Source organism: Phocoena phocoena, chromosome 5 (assembly GCF_963924675.1).
Source record: "Phocoena phocoena chromosome 5, mPhoPho1.1, whole genome shotgun sequence".
Lineage (NCBI taxonomy): Eukaryota > Metazoa > Chordata > Mammalia > Artiodactyla > Phocoenidae > Phocoena > Phocoena phocoena.
In genome coordinates, this window is record NC_089223.1 from 38,343,021 (window position 1) to 38,358,537 (window position 15,517).

The 15,517-nt window shown below is 36.0% G+C and overlaps 1 protein-coding gene across 1 annotated transcript in view; it reads left to right on the forward strand.

Annotated features, from left to right (window-relative positions):
* WDFY3 (WD repeat and FYVE domain containing 3) overlaps positions 1-15,517 on the forward strand; it is a 174,108-nt gene that overhangs the window by 14,828 nt on the left and 143,763 nt on the right. The window contains exons 3-4 of the mRNA XM_065878335.1: positions 7,840-7,949; positions 11,748-11,909. Coding sequence (XP_065734407.1) covers positions 7,840-7,949; positions 11,748-11,909 — 272 coding nt within the window. The remainder of the gene's footprint in view (positions 1-7,839; positions 7,950-11,747; positions 11,910-15,517) is intronic.

The window sequence follows — 15,517 nt, forward strand, 5'->3', positions numbered from 1 at the left end:
ACCATATATTCCTTCCGTGGGTTTTTTTTTTCCCCATTTGTGACACGATACTTTTAATTTCTAAGAGATTTTTTTTTCTTTTTTATTGGTGTCTTTTGCTTTCCTTTCATGGCTTCTCTTAACTCTCTGAGGTTTCTTTTTCTTTTCTTTTTTTAAAATTTCTTTTCAGATTTTTATCTTCCTCCACAGTCTGTTTCTTTCAGGTAGTCTTTTTTGTTACTTTATTTTTGTCTCTTTTATATTAGAGAATGTCCTCCCGTGTCTCATCCTTGGCCCTCTACTGCTATATAAGAATGGAATCTTGGAAAGTTGCTGGGTAGCTTTGTAATTGTGGCTGGAGCTTGCCTGGGCCTCAGCCTAGGGTCATTTTGCTAAGCCATTCTGTCGACCATCTTTCCCTTGAGCTAGACAGAGTCCCCAGAGAAGAATGTCCAGTGTTTACTTAGACAGTATATGTCTGACTCTGAACATTTTAGAAGCCAGTGTTTGAGGACCCTCAACATTTAGTATCAATACATAAGCTTCTATTTTATCTTCATGATGAGCCCACAACTGTGCCTGGTGTAATGTCATTGTCCCCCCTCCACCCCAATCCAAACATCCTCTGTTTTTCTTTTTAGTGAATAAATCTCTAGTCTACTACCCACACAGTGGGGATCTGGGGGTCTAGCTGCTCTTACACAGACTTCACCAGTCCTTCTGTGTACAGTCCCACATTTACTTCTGTTTCTAAAGGTACTTAGTGCCACCAATTCCTGAGCCTCTTGGAGGTTGTGTTGTAGTTAGCTGCTTTTTTGTATTTTCCTTGTACTTGCTTTAAGATTCTAGAGTCTGCTAAATCAGTTCCCACTAATTTCTCTGCTGTTTTAGTATCCAGAACATTGTTGTTTTCACCTTTCCTATTTTCTTTGTACTTATGGGTTTATGATTGTTTTAAGAAAATCCTTAAACAACAATTTTAGTGGGCGTATTAGTCTGCTTGGACTGCCATAACAAAATATCATAGACCAGTATAAAACAGGAATTTTTTTTCACAATTCTAGAGGCTGAAATTCTAAGAGCATGGTGCCAGCATGATTGGTTTCTGGTGAGATCTCTCTTCCTGGCTTGCAAATGGCACCTTCTCAATGTGGCCTCACCTCCAGGAGAGAGAGCTCTCTGGTGTCTCTTCTTATAAGGGTATTAATCCCATTATGAGGGACACACCCTCATGACCTCATCTAAACCCAATTACCTCCCAAAGGCTCCATCTCCAAATACCATCACATTAGGAACTAAGTCTTCAAATATGAATTCTGGAGGGGGGGGGCACAATTCAGTTTATAGCAGTGAGGTTTCAGGACAGAGAAGAGATAAATGCATGTGCTCAACCTTCCATCTTTAATGGGGGACCCATTATGGAGTCTTTGGAGCAACAGCCATTAAAGTATTTTTAGATTGAGGACAAAATCTCTTAATCAGAAGCTGTACATTATATGAATTGATGTATGGATTTTAAAATGAGGCAGTTTTAATTATATTTGTAGTCCTTGAAGCAAGTCTGGTGAGAGGTGGTCAAGATAGTTTAAGGTAAACTTCCTGTCTTTTCCCTTCTCCACCAGAATGGGATTACATCCTTTTTTTATCTTTATTGATTTCAGTTGTTCCTATACAAGTGAAAAGTTTGTCTTAAATATAAGATTTCTGTGTTTTATGCCTTTTTAGCTATTTTAAATAGGTAGTATGAAGGGAAATTTCTTTGTCACATGTTGACCCCTGTCATTGCATTTTCTTTTTTGAGTGACAGCCCTAGATTAGAAAAAAAAATTCCAAAGCTTATTTATACTCTGTTCACTGTTGCTGTCTTTATGAATACCTAATCTGCATGTTTGTAGAAAAACATTTTTCCACATTGGAGATTTGTTTTCCTAAATCTCTTTACAGTTTTATATCCATAGGGAAATAATGAAGAGTATCTTAAATGGAAGAGATGTCTCATTGTTAATTACAATAATAGTTACATAAGTTTTTTTTTTAAAACTTTCTATTTTGAAATAATTATGGACTCACAGGAAGTTGCAAACATAGAGAGAGCCCCTTGTGCCCTTCCTTCTTCCATTGGTGACATATTGTTTGCCAGGTATTTTAAGATACATTTTTTCATATCATGTAATTCCATGTAAGTTTTAGTTTTAAACTTTTGAAATTCGTTAACTTCAGAATCCAGTGAGATTCAATTCAATTTTGTGTAAGTTTTACCTCCACAAGAGAAACCTTTCCAAATCACCCTATCTCAAATATAGATCTTTTATCCTGTATCTCCACACCAGTGAGTATTTATTCAGTCACCTTAAATACTTCCTTTAGAGGTTTGGTGTCATCTGAAAGTACCTTGTTTATTTACTTATTTAATGTTATTGTCTCTTGTGTTCACCCCTGTAAAAGAATGTTTGTCACAGATTAGGTGCTCAAAAAAGTTTTACTGATTTTGACATAGGATTTCTCTGTGCTCCCCCCTACCCCATTATGCTTTAAGAGTTAGAAGAGTGTTAGAAAAGCCAGCTTACTGATGTTTAAGAGAGAAAAGCATAGTTTTGGAGTGTCTCCTCTGTCAGCCTTGAAGAACTCTGGCTTTTGGAATCCTTGTTCTCTTCTTTCATTTTTAGTTTTGAACATTGGAAATTTCTTTTGATCAGTGCTGTTATCAGAAGTACTTTCATGGAGATTTTTTGATGTTTTGATTTTTCTAGTAAAAAATTCTAGATGTTGAGGATCTAGGTACATCCTGAATCATCTTTCTTCTTGCATATCCCATTCTGGTTTTCCGATTGATCAATTGATTTCTATTGTGGTAAAAACACTAACATTAGATCTGCCCTCTTAACAAACTTTTACATGTACAGTACAGTAAATTGTAAGTACAGTGTTGTACAGTAGATCTCTAGAACTTTTTCATATTACACAACTGTAACTTTATACACATTTATCAGCAACTTTCCATTTCTTCCTCCTCTCAGCCTTTGGCAACCACCGTTCCACTTTCTGCTTCTATGAGTTTGGCTGCTTTCAATACCTCACATAACCTTTTATTTTATAGGAAGTTATCATTGAAAGTAATTTTTGTTATGATTTACATGCACATAATTTTTCTCCAAAAAGAAGCAGGTGGAATGAGTCCTCTGTTATTCTTTTGAAAATTGGCTCTATCTGTTGTGCATCAGAGAAAGATTATTTTTCCAGAGCTCCTCTGAATTTGGTGTGAAATACTTACTTTGTTACCTAATCACCATTCACATATCAAGTCTTTTTACCAGATCACTTCTAACATTCATTGTAGATATCTCAGTAGGAACCATGCTTATTGGCAATTCTATTGTTTAAATCTATCCATCAGAAGTTAGTAAAAATGGAAAATTTTAGGTAGGTCAACGTGCAAAGTGGGTACATGGGCTGATTTGTAATACAGTAGTCCTCTTCTCTCTGTCTCTCTTAATTCTCTTGGTTATAGCCTCCCTGTGGTTTTGTTAAAAATCTATAGTGACTTTCAACTAATTTGAAAAATATATAATTTTGTAGCCATATTGTGTACAGGACATGGCTTAAGACTTTTCCCTATCTCTTCTAGTTATTTGTTAAGTTCAGCCATGCAGTCTGTTTAATTCTAAGGTCAGTCACATGTCGATTTTACATCATTGAAAGAGAAAATTCCCACCTGTGTAAAAATAGTATCTTCAGTTTATTGTTAATGACTTTGCTGCATGCTAGGTGCCACTGTTAAGCCCAGTGCTATAATGCTCACTGGGCAGCGGCCCAGTGATAGAGAAGCCAAATGATGCTGACCACAGTTGGCACCTGGTGCATCTTGTGGTGGGATTAGTATAATGTAGTGAATCCCCAATTAGACAACCCAGCCTTTTTTTTTAAACAGAAAAACAGTGTGCCCCGCTGTCCTCCAAGGATTTCAAAGCCACAACACCTTCAGGTAATTTCATTCCCAAGGTGTGATGATGTATTATCAAATTGAAAGAAGCATGGAAGCTATGAGTCCTAATACTATTTTTCTCACTAACGTGGAAGTGGTTTTTTTTGGAAGGGAGGGGTGGGAATGGGCGTTTAGGGCTTGGTTTCTTCATTAATGAAAAAAGTGTAATAGTACTATTGATGTGTCTCACGTTATCATCCTGAAGCATAAGTTTGAAAATGACTATGCTTTAAATGGACTTTGCAAAAGGAAAAAATATTGTATTACACTTATTATTAACACGTTTTGTGTTCTGGTTGTTCTGAATGCAGTCTAATTGAATTTACTTACACTCTCTCAGTGTAGACTGGGAACTTAACATTTCCTTTAAAACTGTCTACATATTCTTATTTAATCTAATAATGAGCTCTACTAACTGCATTTCTGTATTTTTTGGCCTAACTATGTGTACTGTAATGCAGCATGAAAGCTAAAGGTTAAATCAAAATGATTGGCAACTCTCAAGATGGGCTGATATTAATATGTTCTTTTTATTATAATCTTATAATCTTAAGTTAAATCAGTGTTTAAATTTGTATTTGTTAAAAATTGGTGAAAATAAAAGATCATAATGCTATATTTTTTGACTAGGAGCGTTTTTCAAAGTTTTAAGAAATTCTGTGGTTTATGGAGGTTTAATATGTTGTCTACATAACTTTTTAAAGATACCACTAAATGTTACATACTTTTACAATGAGCTTCTTGATTTATTTAAAATGAAAACTCGGAGATCCCATCAAGTTGTTTTGCATGGCAAAGTAAAATAGTTCTTCTGAATATGTTTGTTATGTAAAGATAGTCTATTTTATCAATGAGAGTTTCCAATCTCTCCTGTATTATTCAGCCACAACTATTGTCAAGACTTCTTTGTATGCACCTGTAATTCAAAGCCAGATAACATAATTATACATTATTGCTGATGTAACTGAAGTCTCTATCTTCTTCTCAAAAAGAGCAGTTGTTATTATTAAGTTGGTAAAATTGTTAAAGGGACACCATTAATAATTATACTATCTTGATCCTTTTCAAGGTTTATTTTCATACATATTATCTCATTTAATCAGCTCAGCAATCTACTGAACTGTTGTAATGTTTAATAACAAATAGGACATTTTTGAAAATACATTGTCTTTTCTTATCTTGAGGAATATCTTAATGTTCATTGTCAACCAAAACGAAAGAAACCACACAGTTTTGTAAATGCCATTGATCAGATAGATATATGGAACTGTTTCAAACCAAGAGTACATTTTTGGTGTTTTGGTTCTCAAAATAACCATTGGCATTCATTGTTCATAATTGGCAACTTGTTGAATAGCAGTGAAAAAACATATTTGTCCAAACTTCTTTTAATATTAATAGTGTTAAGTACTATGGGTGGAATCTGGAGTCACTCAAAATGTGTCTTATCTGTAGGTTTCTAGATTCTCTACCAGGGAGATAAATTTGTTTATCTTTTAAAGTACGCTTAGTTCTTCAAAATATTTTTTTCTCTCTGTGAGAGACGTAGGTGGTATTGATCAGTTGATTTACCAATCAATGTTTCTTTTTTTAATGAAATAGAATTTCATTACATTTGTGTAATTGTAAAATAAAGCAATTTGAAGACTGCAGGTATTTTTTTTTAAGATGTTGAGTTACGAAATTGGAAATGCACAATTTAAAACCAAAGTCGCCTGGTTACGAAGAAGCCTAGGAAATGAAAGCATAGCATGTCAGCCTTTGATTAAGAATTTTAGCCAACTGGTAAGGAGCTGTTTTCCTTACATGAGCATTTAATTACTATCAAGGAAAGACTGCTCGTGTTATATAGCAAATGGCTGGGGTCCATTGTAGGCTTGCAGGAAAAATTTGCAGGTTAGTTTTTACCAATGATCTTAAACCATGATTGCTAAAGATGGTTTCTCAATGGTATTCTTTTATTTGTTTTCTTCTTTCTCTATTTAATCAGCCTTGAACATTGCTTTCTTTGTATTACTCCCCTTTCAAAACTTTCAGGAATCTCTGTTACCCATAATAAATGCAAACCTCCTGATGTTCTTGAGAAGTTGAATTCAATGTGTCCTTTGATCTCCCTGGGTTGATTTATTCACTCATTTAACAGGTGTTTATTGAGTGCCCACTTAGTACCAGTGATGTGCTCCATACTGGGGATCAGCTCTGAACAAGGCTGACAAAGTGTGCTCCCATGGTGTTTGTTTTCTAGAGAGGGGCAAGAGACTATAAAATCAGTGATCATGAATACAGTAATTTCAACATTTACCAGATACTGAATACCCAAAGTAAGCCAGGGTTCTGTTGACTTCTCTTTTCCAGTAAAATTTTTTTATCAATATCTTTATCTTTTACAGGCTAAGCAGCCTGGATTTGAATATAAGTTCTGTCCCTGACTCTAGGCAAATTACTTATCCTCTTCATTTCTCAATTTATAATAAGGGGTCTAAGAATAGAAAATAACTTACAGGGTTCTACATAAAGATTAAATGAGTTGAATCTGCAAGCACTTAAAACAGTGCTTGTTGGGCTTCCCTGGTGGCGCAGTGGGTTGAGAGTCCACCTGCCAATGCAGGGGATGCGGGATCGTGCCCCGGTCCGGGAAGATCACATGCCGCGGAGCGGCTAGGCCCGTGAGCCATGGCTGCTGAGCCTGCGCGTCCGGAGCCTGTGCTCCGCAACGGGAGAGGCCACAACAGTGAGAGGCCCGCGTACGGCAAAAACCCCACAAAAAACAGTGCTTGTTGTACAGTTAAGACTCAGTAAAAATAAGGTATCTTAAAAAATTTTCCTTTAACATGTTCTTTCAAATGGAAGTATATAAAGATGAAATATGTCCAGCATAGTATCATGTGTAAGTTTTGTATCATTCAATTATTGAATAAAACACTTTTATCTTGATTGTCTTAAATGTCTTAAAGGAAAGAATACCTCTAAAGTAACCTAAATTCTATTCTACATCCTGTGTCTTTATGACGTGTGTTAAGTATACGTTAGTAAATTAACATGTTGGTTTACAGTGAACAGATTGGACTTATTTTCTGACTTTAATTCATCTACTATTACAATGTAAAAATTGATGAACTCTGTGCTGATAAAATTAAATGCATGGTTAAGGATTTATCCATTTTCCCTTATCCTTAAAAACATAATCAACTAAGTTGACTTTCAAAGATTCTTCCAACACTACAGTTCTATGAATGACTCCCTCACTGTTTATCTCTTCCTAATGTCAGCTGTTCAGGTCACCCCTTGTGTGTATCACTGAGCCAACCTCCTAATTTGTTTCCCCCATCAATCTCTTTGCCCTTAAAGTTTGTCATACACATCACTCTAAATTAATAGTCTTAAAATAATCCTTTCATCATCTACTTTGCTCAAGAAACTACATTTGCTCCCTCTTGCCCAAAGAGTCAAATACAGACAGCCCTTAGCTTACCTTCCTTCGTAAGTAGGCATTTTCTGTCACTACTATTGATATTAGACTCTAATTCTCAGCATATGCTCTTCTAGAATGTGAACCCTATGTTATTACAGTTGTTCCTCTTGATCATTCCTCTAGCCACACTTTTGTTTTAATACAGTGTGCCTAATCTCTCTGTTTCCATCCCTCCCTCCCAGTTTCTAGAGAGACTTGTTTTACAGGCAGGTTTAACTCAAATTTCCCCTGTTCCGTGACTCTTTTTGACTAGTTTGTGATGTACCTTTTCCTAAAATATATAGGTTGACTTTTACATTTCTGTATTGATATGATGACATCTACATATACCATTAAAACATTGCTCTCTTTAACATATTTTGTATGTGATTTCTCTCTACCTAATGACTTTCCTTTGGTTTTATAGAGGCTGCAAGTCGGGCCATAGTCCAATTCTTGGAAATCAATCAGAGTGAAGAAGCCAGTAGAGGTTGGATGCTTCTGACAACAATTAATTTGTTAGCATCCTCTGGTCAGGTAAATCCTTGGCTTTCATGTTTGAAGTGTCTTTTTAATCCTCTTGGGATTTTGTGAAATTAAATTTATCATCATATCCAAATAAGATTTTATGATAATCTGTGTATTCTTCTAATTCTTCTTACACATTATTTCATGCTTCTCACAACATCTCTATAAGGAGGTTAATGTTTCCATTTTACACATGAGGAAATGCTTAAATTAGAACAGTGTTTTCCATCTTTGTCACATCATAGCACACATAGAGCATGGTACCATTTGTACAGCACACTGGGCAAAAAGATGGGCTACCTGTGGCTGGAGGGAAGTAGCCCAGGAACTGCATTTCTGTAACCCATGTTAGGGAAACTTTGACTCAGAAGAGTCATCTAAGATTCATCTAAGGTCACTTAGCTAATAAGGAATAAGTGACATGGAAAAGACTTTAAAATTTTTCTAACTTTTATGCAAAATAAGGAAATATTGTCATTTTCAGGATAATACATATTTCCTTCCTACTTGATTTTTTCTGGAGATTGCTTTTTTTCCCTTTAAATCAGCTTTAAGCATCTGTCATGATACATATGGCATGTAGTCATTTATGTGCTGTTTGAATACCCGATTTGTGACCTGTGATGTCTTGGGGATGCAGGAAGTTTATTCAGCCTTCTAAAATCCAGAGTATAATTACCTTCAAAGTCCACACCAATATTGAGAATGACTATTGTCTAAATTACTATGGGCTTTCAAATACCTCATGGAATTTACAAAAGTAAATGTGACACCGATCATACTACCGTGACAGGCCACAGGAGAAACAGTGCACATTTCTTAGTAACCATATCCTGAAACCAGTTACTAGCCTAAAGTAAGCAGCACTAGAATTTTTTTTCTTTGGAATGGCCTGTTTCCTTTTTAATTTGCTGGGTTTTTGTTTTGTTTTGTTTTTTATTTATTTTATTATATTTTAAATTTTTATTGGAGTATAGTTGATTTGCAATATTGTGTTATGTTTTGTTTTTTAAATCAGAAAACGAACAAGACCAACTTGTACTGATTTACCTGGGACTATCTGAGTTTTGGCATAGAAGGCCCACATCCCAGGAAACCCCTCAGTCCTGGGCAAATGGAGATGTTTATTCACCCTAAGTACTAAGTAACCTTCAGATAGTCCTAAAGTAGACCATTGTTTTCATGTATCTATGGCCATATCAAGTGACTATCAAAATACCAATTCTCCTTGCTATCGATGGTAGCTATAAATGCCTCTACGTTACTGTACCAAAGTTTGGTTTGGCTTAGAATAATACATAAAATAATAGTGTTTAATTGGAATATTTCTAAGTTTTATTCATGTTTTCTGTAGTTGCACTATTTTTCTTTCTCTCTTGTGAGCATAGACTGTGTCATACCATAACACCTAGAACATGGTAGAAAATCAGTAAATGTGTATTAACTTAAATGTGCACAAATGGATAGACCAACTTAAAAGCATAAGAAAAGAATCAGGAGAAAAGAATCACTTAAAAAAATTACAAATGTTGCCGATTACCGGTTTGGATACCCAGTTGTACTTTTAATCTATCCGTTATAAGATGGAAATGAAAAATCATATCATTTTGCTTAATATGAAGGGATAGCTAGTAATAGTCTAACTGGAAAAAGACATTTTAAAAAGAAAATTCAGTGTTATGTTTTTTGTGTTTTTTTTGCGGTACGCGGGCCTCTCACTGTTGTGGCCTCTCCCGTTGCGGAGCACAGGCCCCGGATGTGCAGGCTCAGCGGCCATGGCTTACGGGCCCAGCTGCTCCACAGCATGTGGGATCTTCCTGGACCAGGGCACGAACCTGTGTCCCCTGCATTGGCAGGCAGACTCTCAACCACTGCACCACCAGGGAAGCCCCAGTGTTATGTTTTGAGCTGACTTTCTTGTTTGCATGCTATCTTCTGTTGGCAGCAGTGAGATAGAGATGACAAAAACATGGTCCTGAATCAACATGTAGATGACAGAGATGAAGTGGATGAAGATAATACCATAAAATGCAATAATGGGCTATATGTAGTACTATGAAAATAGAAATGGAGTTGTAAATTTTGTAGGTGAGGATAGGAAGAAAGATGAGGAATTAAAGAAAGTTTCAGGCATGAACAGACGTTTAAATTGAGAGTCAGATGGAGATGTGGGGTGTCTAGAAACAATAAATGGTAGATGAGAACTGCAGAGAGCTTTTGAGTATTAGAAGAGGGAAATGATAGTGGATATGTAGAAAGGGGCCAGATCTTGGAAAGGATTGTTCCTTAGGCGCTCTCTCCTCCCCGTCACCCGGCTACTGCATTAGTTCAAGCCCGGCCGTTCTTACGGTTTTCGGTACTAGTTTCCTAATTGCTCTCGCCTTCCTGCTCTTTAATCTATGGTCTATACTATCACCAGCTAATTTTCTAAAATCTGATTCTATAACGCCTTTGTAACACTTCATTGGGTCTCCAATCCCAGCAAAATAAAAGTAAAAGTAAAATGGGAGACCACACGCATAGGTCATTGAGCATGTATAAACCATGGGCCACTTAACCCGCTCTCTAACCCCAGACAGGGTATATAAGTGATGAGCCTCAGTTGCTCCCTTTGTAAAGTAAGGAGTGTATAGTAATAAAATCTACCTTGTAGGGATGACTTGAGAAATAGGTGAGAGCATGTATTTAAAGTGCTTAGCTTTATGCCTGTTATATAATAAACACTCATTAAAGATTAGACATTATTATTGTGGCTTTTCAGGAGTCAGCAGTTTTGGACTCAGGTTCCTGAAACATTCTGTACCATATGGCCTAAGCTCCTGTGTATCTTCAGGTGATCTTTCCCCTCTTGTTTTAATTCCGACACTTTTCCATTCTACTCCTGCCAGTGGTGATCATTCCCTTTTATATTAGCCTGAATGTACTACCATTGTTACACATAAGAGATTAAATCATAGTTATTAACAAACCTGCTTCTGCTCTAGACTACAGTCTTCTGAAGGGCAGGGATCCTTCATCATTGCATGCCGAGCTCCCAACACACTGACTGACATACCCTAGGCATTCAGGAAATGTTTAATGTCAAAATTGATAAACAGATCAACAGATGATGCTAACCTGTTGATCTCCAGCATAGAAAAACTTTCTATTCCAAACTGTACCATGGAAAGATTTTTATAATTATTATATCATATTTCTTAACAGTGCTGAAATGTTCACCATAAGAATGTCTAAAATTTCTTCCTTTAGTAATCTTTGAAAATAATGTAGAAATTTTTTTGTGTCAGTGATGGCTATATCCTTCAAGTGCCCTTCCAACCCTAAGAATCTACAATAAAAATAAAAGTGATAGTAAAGCAACTACTAATATATAATTTAGTACTCAGTGTATCTTTGCATTTGTTATATAACCCTCATATTAACCCTAAGAGATATGTACTATTATATCCATTTTATAGGAGAGAAAGGTGAGGTCTAACAAAATTAGTTTGCCTAATAAGTTCATGGTTAAAATCTTTTCTAAATCCTAAAGTTTATGTTCTTTGTAACATGCTGCCTCTTAATAGTCAACCTAATAAATACCTTACTAAATAACAAACTTCTCAATATTTGGTTACAGCAAATTTGTCCAAATAGGAAATACGTATTTGTCAGCATGGAGTCATTTTAATTTTTTTTCAGGCATTTAAAAAGTTATTTTGATATATAATTTTCTGGCTTAAAATTTGAGCTTACTTAGCTACACCAAGTACAGTTATGTCTATCTGTCTAACTGTCTATTCACTTATTTATCGGTTTGTTTTCCAGAAAACCGTGGACTGCATGACAACGATGTCAGTGCCTTCCACCCTGGTTAAATGTTTATATCTGTTTTTTGACCTTCCACATGTGCCTGAGGCAGTTGGAGGTGCACAGAATGAGCTACCTCTAGCAGAACGTCGTGGACTACTCCAGAAAGTTTTTGTACAGGTATGGAAGGTGCTATTTGCCTGGCCATCTATACCACTCTATTTCAAGTGTAACAGGTACACTCCTTAAATAGATGTCCTGCCTATTCCATTTTCTATAGTATTTCATGCTGTTTATTATAAGTTCACTTTATCTCATCTGTCACGTTTCTTGAATCTGCACATTTCTTTTGAAGAATATTTAGATGAGGGATTAACAAATTTGTTTCTCTGAACAGAGGTTACCTTTGATATAGCAAAGACATCTCTAAAATGAACTAAGCAAGGAAAACTTTTATTGACAATATAATTAAGTTTTGCATAATATTTCTTCTAATGTCAAGAAATTCTGTTTTGTTGCTGTCTAAATATAGGAAGTCCTTAGCCTCTATAAATATTTAGAAAAGACAGTTTATTTTAGTGGCTGCTGCCACCTCCTCTGCTCCCTGCCTATAAAGCCCTTCTTTCCCACTGTTGCCACTCTTCTTTTAATAGCGTTAGCAGATTAAGTATACCTTTGTTAGCTAGCCTGGAAATATTATCATCATTTTTTTTTTTTTTTTTTTTTTTTTTTTTGCGGTACGCGGGCCTCTCACTGCTGTGGCCTCTCCCGTTGCGGAGCACAGGCTCCGGACGCGCAGGCTCAGCGGCCATGGCTCGTGGGCCCAGCCGCTCCGCGGCATGTGGGATCCTCCGGACCGGGGCACGAACCCGCGTCCCCTGCATCGGCAGGCGGACTCCCAACCACTGCGCCACCAGGGAAGCCCTTATCATCATTTTGATATCCTTTCTTGGGAGAAAATTTTCAAAACAAACAAACTACAAACATTTAGAATATAATCTGTCCATGTAAAAATACATGTTTGACACAAGACGATAAATACTGCATGGTTCCATTTATAAGTAAAGTGGTCAAACTTTTAAAAGTCGAGTGTTGGTTGCCAGGGGCTGGGAGGTGGGGAAAAGAAAGTTGTTGTTCCGTGTTACAGAGTTTCAGTTTTGCAAGAGGAAAATGCTCTAGAGATGTGTTGCACAATAATGTGCATGTAGTTAACACTACTGTACTCTATATTTGCGTATGATTTAAGATGGTTAAATTTTGTTATGTGTTTTTATGCCTCAATTTAAAAAACCAACACCTGTTTGAGTCCCGTTTTCTGAAATAAGATGCCAAGGATTTTGGGAAAGATTAAATGAATAATAACCAAAGCTATGGTTCTCTGCTTCAGACATAGTAGACATGAAATAAAAATATTTATTTTTTAATAAATAAATGTGATTCCTGCTGTTGCCACCACCAGCGCCATAATCTGTGAGAGTAGGAAGAGAGAACAGAGACGACAGTGGATCTGCAGTAGGTGCAGTAGAGTTGGGGACCCATGTTGATGACACCTGGTGTAACTGGGGTCGTTGCTCCAGGAATGCTCCAGGCTTTGTTGAGGTCTAGCAATGAAGATCGGGAAGAGGGAGACCAAGATGGTTTAGAAGGGAAAAGACAAGATTATCAATAAAATACTAATTCAAAAAATATTTATTCAACACTTGATTTATTAGATACTTTGTGCTGGTGTTTAGCATCCCTTATCTCGTGTGAATTTACAAGACAATCCATGACTTCAGAGCTTCTGTTTTCCTCAAAAATGGTGATGTGAGTGGATGGCAGAAATGGGATTAAACTTGAGGTTTATCTAACCCCTCAATTAGATTGGATGAGAAGAGCAGTAGGAATAAATAAAAGAGTAAATCACATAGGAATTAAAGCTATTTTAAGACATTGATGAATGGAGTGGGTTAGTCTTTGGTAATCAGACTAGAGCCCTGTTTCAATAAAGCCCTTCTGTAGAACTAATTAATACCATAGGCAATAAATGGAAGCTGAATGTTTTTTTCTTCCACTTTTATTGAGCTATAATTGACTTACAGCACTGTTGAAGTTTAAGGTGTGCAGCATGGTGATTAGACTTACATACATCATGAAATGAGGACCACAGTGTTTAGTGAACATCCATCATCTCAGACACAACGCGAGGAAGCTGAATTTTATATATTTAACACTAAATAAGTAGCAGAGATTTTTTTTCCTAAAACTTAATTTTTTCTATATTTGAAAACACTGGGTGCTGACTTTGAACTAAATGTGGGATTCATTTTAGCATATTGGAATCATTGAATGTTAAAGGCCAAAAGGAACTCAAAAGAAAATTTAAATGAAACGCTTCATTTACAGTTATGGAAACCGATCCACAGCAGGTGCGTGGCAGTGATTAGAGCCCAGCTCTCCCACCACCTAGTCCAGTACTCCTTTAGTGTCTCACTTACCTTTTTTAGTTCCTCATTGCAGGCTGGACATTGTTTTCATCATTTTGTCTAGAAAAACAATGGGCACAACTTATTAAATGTTTTCAGAACACATAGTGTTTATGATAGATGAAATCCCTATGTTTATATTTTGTGACAGATGGTTTCCTGGGACCTTAGCAGTTGGTACTGCTTCATGTAGGTTTTTTTGTTTTTTTTTGCTTTGCATTTGCATTGATGTGGCCAATTACTGCTCTGCCACAGTTGGCTGGACTTTATAACAGAGTCCCTACAAATAGAAGTGGTTAGTGTAGGGGCCGAAGAGGAATGAGTAGACTCTTCAGTTTTCTCTTCTGTAAAATGAAAGGATTATACTAGATTATTTTAAGAAGTCTTTTGCCTTTGAAGATTAAGAACTAGTTATCTTAAGAGTCAACATCAAGGAATTATATCTAGCTTATTTTTGAGGACAAAGATTTGATTTGGAAAAAAGTATTTTATTTTCAGGTTTGTTTTTATGTTACAGATTAGAGAAATGACATCTGTCCCTCTAATCACATAAGGGTAGTGTGAAAACCAACAAAAAGTATAATCAACAATACACTCTTCTGAGCTTTTTTTTGCTGCAATTGATTATCTTTTTTTCATATATCTTTTTTGTTTCATTTAACACATATGGAAAAAGATACACATGTTACATGTATGAATGGAAATTCGGTATCCAACAGTGTCTCCAGACATTTTTTTGGTGGGGGGGATTGCCTGCACTTATAGATTTTATAAATATTTTGTTGTTTCTCTGAATTCTTAATTTTTTTCCCTGGTATTTGGCGGCTATGAATTAGAAATTCTTGTATTTAAGTAAAATTTTGCATTGAAGGAAATAGGAAAAGGAAGACCTAGCTTTCTCGGACAAAACATACTTCAAATACTTTTTTCTGTTTAGTAGTTTCCCCACAAATATTAAAATACTCCAATTTTATTTTATTTATTTTATAATGTTTAAAAAATATTTAGATGAGAAAATTTAGCACAGAGAAGAAAAATTAACTTTTTCTGACACCAAATCGAGATTAGAAGAAAAAGGTCCATTGAGGGCAGAAACCATAGATGCATTCGCCAAGTAGCAGGCCCTTAGGGCTGTAAACACTTGTGCAGTGTGTATTTTGCAAACCATAGGTAAGGAATAAGTTCTCATTCCAGGGTTTAAGAAGTGTTGAATCATGCTTTAGAAGATTTTTGGCTACTAGACATAACTGATACTTCTGAATTAAGATGATTTTTTAGTTCTAATATCCCCTTCTACTTGTATAGAAGTTGGAACAATTTGAG